Here is a 6,000-nt window from a genome sequence, read left to right on the forward strand (position 1 = left end):
TAGTTTCACTAAAGGCATGTACCATGGTTGCAGTTTGTCTCCGGCCCTGGTTGGGTCATGTGAGTGGCAACCACTCGAGGTGTCCCTTTCACATCGATGTTTCTCTCTCTCTCTCTCTTACTCCCACTCTATTTGAACAAAAAAATGGAAAAATGTCCTTGGGTGAAGATAAAAAAAATTCTTCCTTTCCTTCAACACCCATCTCAAATGCCATGCCCTCCATGAAGTCTTTTCATTCCATAAACCTAATGAAATCTTTCCCTCCTCTGAACCCAAAGAGCACAATGGAAAATTAGATGCTTCCTGAGATACCAACTTTACCTTTTTTTCCTTTATTGATTTTTAGAGATAGAAGGAGAGAGAGAGAGAGGAGATAGAAACATTGACGAGAGAGAACATCCACTGGCCGCCTGCTGCATTCCCTCCACTGGGGATTTGGCCCACAACCTGGGCATGTGCCCTGATCCGGAATCGAACCGGCAACCTCTTGGTGCATGGGTCAACGCTCAACCACTGAGCCATACCAGTCGAGCCCAACTTTACCTTTTATAAGTTAAAACTATGTATGTGTTTAAGACCCCTTGGTGGAGGTGTTTTGTTCTTCTTTGTACAATATCCCGCAATGCCCAGCAGAGTGTCATGCCCATGTTAAGAGCTCAAGAAGGATTATTGGAATTGAGGATATAGGTATCACCTAATCCAACTCTCTTACATTTTACGTGAGAAAACAGATTCAAAAGGGCTAAATGTCTCATTCATAATCATAGCCAATCAGGGATAAAATTGGGACTGGCCCTGGTCTCCTCACCCTTCTTCTGTCATCATGCTACCTTTCAAGTAATTACTTAAATAGTGATTCAAAAACAGTATGTTATTTCTACAGTAGTCTAAATTCAAGTCAACAGGATTACCCTAGTCCCTAGCAATTGCTTGCCTACTAGATTTTAAAAGACAACCAAAAAAGACCATTTATTCCTACAGTATCAAAAATAAATGTAGAACCAAAGTCAGCATTAGAAAAGGTTTACTCCATCATCTGCAGTTTTAACATTAAATAAAAGAAAAAAAGCAAACCTGTTTTTCCCCCAAATTAGGATATTATAACCAGTTTGATAAACATTAATCTTTGTCTTCCTTGTGCTTGATTAATATTTTTGGCTAACTCTACTCCTATCCCCCTTTTTGGACTAATTCCATTTCTACAGGGTCTTGCAAATTGGCTCTCTACCTAAGATAAATTGTCTACTTATAAAGTGAAATGTAGTAGACTCAGGAGGTCTGCCAACCTAATCTTCATTATCACAATATTCTACCTTAAAATAGACTCTCTGATGACTTATTCCCATGAAAACACAAGACCCTACTACTAAAATTCAAGGGTGGACTCTATATTGTTTTCTAAAACCTGTGTTTTCTCTGACCTAAGCTACATGCTATCCTTCATTTTTATTCACTAGAATGCATTTCAGGCAGTTTTAGGATCTGAAAACATTATGACAAATCTGAATCACTTAATATGGCATGAGCACACCATTTAATTTCAAGTTACTAAATAAACTGTGATTTATTGAAGTAAACCACTGTTAATACCAGGGTTCCTAAACTAGGCTTAGAAATAGCAGGTCTTAGAGACAGGTGTCAGATTGCAAGTCTAGTTCCAGGGGTTTCTTTCTGTCTGACATTCAATGCTGTACATTAGGCAAGGCAGGCAACCTGTTAGAAGAGCCAGAAGCTTTTTGTCATTACTTTTAGAGTGAGCTAACAGAGTCTCAGGTAGAGAGGGCTCCTTTGTCCCCACTGCGCAGAGCCTGGGGTCAAACTTGCACTTCACCATGAGACACTGTCAAGCAGACAAGTCATCATCCCCTCAAGTTTGGAGAGTGCAGAGCTCCAACTCTCACTTTAGGGAAGACTGCTTGCAGGGGCTTGAGGAGCCCCTGAACCCTGTAGTCCATCCTTCCCATCCCTGCTCACCTGAGCCCATGGATCAGGGGAGCGCTGTTGGATCTCCTCAGGCTGCCCCCATTAGATGTATCAGGCTCACAGTCCAGCTCCATTTTCTCCTGAGCCATGTTGGAGACTTGCAGGCAGGCACAGCAACAGTGCTCAGCTCTTGGTGCTTAGGTATAGTCTCCCAATATACTCAAGGCAGGACTGAGTGGCCAGGGACTGGCAGCTGGGGGCGGGGGCTAAGGGGCGGAGGCTTGGGGGCGGGGCTAAAAGGCAGAGAATCGCCGGAAAGGAGGGTGAGGATGAGGAGGGGTTATATTGAAGGAGGGCAGGATAATGGAGAGGTTGTAATAGAGAAAAGGATGGAAGAAAGAGAGGGATGGAAAGAGGATGGAAGTGAGGAAGGGGAAAGGATAGATGGAAAAGCAGTAAAACAGTGTAAAAGGTGGAGGGCAGAAGGGAGAATATGGAAAAATAGGGGGAAAGGAGGAGGGCAAGGAGGAAAGAGACGCGGGAGGGGGGAGAAGAAGGATAGACTGTGAAGAAGAGGAAGGAGAGGAAACAGGACAGGGGAAGAAGAAAAGGAGGCAGCGGCAAAACCCCTGCTATCTTGTGGCCAACAACCTCTAGCGAGGCCTAGCTACAGACACACAGCTGGCCAGGCAGCGCTATCGCTGAGGAACTGACAGTTGAGCAGGACCCAGCCGGGCGCCCTGGGAGGCTCCAGCTCCCCATGCTTAGGGGCGGGGTCCAGCACCCATCCTCCAGGACCTGGTCTCACACCCTCCTCAGCTCTGTTATCCGTACTTCTCCCCTCCTTCCCCCCTCCCACCTGGAGGACAGGTGGGAGGTTCGGTTCGCCCCCTTAGCCACCACTCCGGTGCCTTATCTTCCTTTCTTGGTTTCTAATGGCCCGGGGGAACCCCTTCCAGCCAAGACCAAAATCTACAGCCTGCCCTCTCTTGCTCCTCCCACGCTGCTGAAGCGGAAAACGCCGCAAAGCCAGATATTCCGTGTTGGGGCACCCATTGGGTCCTATGCATGTGCCCAGCAGCCTCAGCAATTGTCCTGGGGGCACGAAGCATGCGTGGGAGTCCTGCCCCGAAAGCCTCCTCCAAAGGAAAGAAGCGTTTCCTGGGGTCCTGGCGTTTTCCTAGATGGAATTGGCCGGGGAACCTGGCTCCCGATTTTGAATAGAACCAATAGCTTAGAGACAGTGGAGCATAGTGTTTCAGAAGTTTGAGCCAATATTCAAGGAAAACAGAAACAAGCGGCTTCCGCTAAATGTCATTACCAATTTGTGTGCTCTGATTTCTGTGATCCCCACTCATTTTTTTAACCCTTCGATTTTGTTGGTCTTTGTCAGGAGAGGCCTGTTTTTCCCCCGATGATCTATTTGGGTGCACTAGAGTAAAGGAAAGTGAAGAAGAAGTAAAAAAGCAATGGTGTAAAAACAAAGAGTCTAATGAGTGTTCATACTAAGAAGCACTTCATCTCCACTTTACAAGTGCTGTTTACTTCATAGATATTACGAAAAATCCTGAAGAATAAGTTTTTCTTTCTAAGATTTATTGAAACCCTAATCATCATGATTCAACATGTGTGAGACCTGGAATTATTTTATTTAACAAACATCTAGATAGCAGTTACTGTGTGCTAGGCACTATTTTAAGAGCTTTAGAAATATTAAATCATTTAATCCTCACCAATGGAACGACCCTGAGAGAAATATGATGATTGTATTGTGTTAATTATAAATATATAGAAAGTTCAAGAAATTTAATAATTATAAAGTTGGTTTCAAAATTTAGCAAAATTATTTTTACCTGGCCTTTAATTCAGTAGTTTCATATTAAACTTGCCAAGCCCAGTCATCATATTATTTCTCAATGTTTATGTTTTCTACTTGTAATATGAGAGTTTTTAAAAGTACTTTTGGAAAGTTTCCTTTAATTTTGCCTATATTCTCCTGCCAGCTAGATTAGAAATGCAAACTCTGTTTTTGATCAATGTGTGTACCTCTTTATCTCATGGTCTTAGCAAACCCCCCACCCAATTTGTTAGAAAAAATTATAGTACATTCTACTGTTCACAATAGCAACTATACAATCATTTGTTGACCACATGCACAGTCCCTACCTCTGAGGAGTCAAACAATTCAGTAGAATCCCTAATTTTCAGGAGCTTAACATTAGGAGAAACTGAAGGATATATTAGAAAATGGATACTACCTTGGCCATTATTACCAGGTTTTATTCATATCACTCTTGCCTACCTAGTTTCTTTTATTCTCCATATAAACTTTTGGGAGGTTTGGGGTGTTTGTGAATTGTGGGCTTGGGGTCAACTTGCTCTTGTGATTTAATATGTTGCTTAAAAGTTGCCATGACAACTGGTAAAATAAAGAGCTAATTATGACACGTTTGTGGGACATCTTTTACAAGAGACCTGGAGCAGATGGCAGCAGATTGGGCCATAAAAAGAGGAGCAGCATAAGTGTCAAGGTATATCTAAACAAACCAGGGATCTGAGATGATGTCATATTATTATGGAACACCAAGAACTGATCATAAAACACAGTAATAATATGTGGGTAGAAATGAGAAGTAGCAAAAATAATTTCTTTAAATGTATTTGCCACTATAATAGTATACAGAATTATTTGTTTTTGTAGTACTTGTTCCTTTTGACATTCCAACTTGTGTATGTATTATGAATTCCATCTATATCTTTACAGGTTTTTGTTTCCTCACATGTAGCTGCACTATAAAGAGAATTTCTCCTGTTTGGTAATAGTTGGAACTTATTGCCATCTCATGTACTTAGTCATTTCATATTACTACCCCCTTTCCAGAAACAGTCTCTTAGTTGCTCTTTCTTGTTTTATTATACCTATTTTTTTAGTGTTATGGTATTTATATTTTTTAAATTAGATATCTATAATGCTTAAGCATGATGAGATTTTGTCTAGTCATTCAAAATATATCCATTAATAATTCTTACCTGCCAAGAATATTAACAAACTCTTTAAAAAGTATAATGAGCAGCAAAGTGGAGGTAAGACCTTCTTGTTCTCTGATGTACTCCATATTTTCCTGCTAATTAGACTGTTTTTGATCCTCTGTTCTGTATATAACTATTGCCTCCTGCATACATTCTGACTTTACTCACATTTAGCTGTCATGTTTTATAAACTTTCCAAGTATCCTGGGAATCTTAACATTGGCTTTCAGGAGATCTTGGTACTAGCTGAGATTCTACTGCTACATAATTATGTGACATTAATCTCTCTGGGATTTTATCAACTGTAAAATAGAAATGATTTACCTACTTCATAAGATAGCTGTGAAGGACACATTATTTGCACCTTCATTTATTCATGAAATAATTTAATAAGTGGCAACCAAGTGCTTATGAGTACAGAAACAGTGGCCAGAGAAATATCAAGAATCACTTTGTCTGTCTTTTAGCTTAAACAGAAAGGCTTTTTCCACTTAGTAGTTGTAATTTGAGTAACTACTCTGGGCTTTGGTGTCTTCCTTGAAAAATTGGTATTGTGATGGTATCTATCTTGAGTTATTGTAAGTCTTAAATGCAATCACATATTTAAAGTGCTTAGGAGAGACAGTACCTGGGACAGAGTAAGTGCTCAAAAAATGGTAGCTATTGTTAATCTGTCTTACATCAAGACTGATGATTCCAAATTGTCCTCGTATCTGGGATTTAGGTAACCTAATCTTGCCTAATATAATTAAGCTTTCCTTATTCTATTCTATTCTCTGAATGAATGAAAAATTATTATAATCTTTCATGTCATAACTTGCCTTGAACTCTTCAAAATAATCTCATTATTTTAAGTTCACCACTGTAATCAGTTGAGCAGGGTTAATTATTGAACCGATTGACACAGTATGTGAAATCATTTTTTAAACTTTAAAGTACTATATCATGTTATGACTATTTTAATAATTCTGATGCCACTAGTTGCACTTGTCTTCTCTGCCAGTTCTCTTTGATTCTTAAAATTAGTGGTTTTATAAAATTGTTAGC

At 40.2% G+C, this 6,000-nt stretch overlaps 1 protein-coding gene across 6 annotated transcripts in view; it reads right to left on the minus strand.

Moving 5' to 3' along the window:
- The window catches only part of FAM122B (family with sequence similarity 122B), a 40,737-nt gene extending 38,665 nt beyond the window's left edge, over positions 1–2,072 (minus strand). For all 6 annotated transcript variants that reach the window (XM_036271168.1, XM_036271166.1, XM_036271167.1 and 3 more), the window contains exon 1: positions 1,975–2,072. In XM_036271168.1, coding sequence (XP_036127061.1) covers positions 1,975–2,072 — 98 coding nt within the window. The remainder of the gene's footprint in view (positions 1–1,974) is intronic.
- Positions 2,073–6,000: the final 3,928 nt, after the last annotated feature.

The sequence above is a fragment of the Molossus molossus genome, unplaced genomic scaffold, assembly GCF_014108415.1.
Source record: "Molossus molossus isolate mMolMol1 unplaced genomic scaffold, mMolMol1.p scaffold_m16_p_2, whole genome shotgun sequence".
In the NCBI taxonomy this organism is placed as follows: Eukaryota; Metazoa; Chordata; class Mammalia; order Chiroptera; family Molossidae; genus Molossus; species Molossus molossus.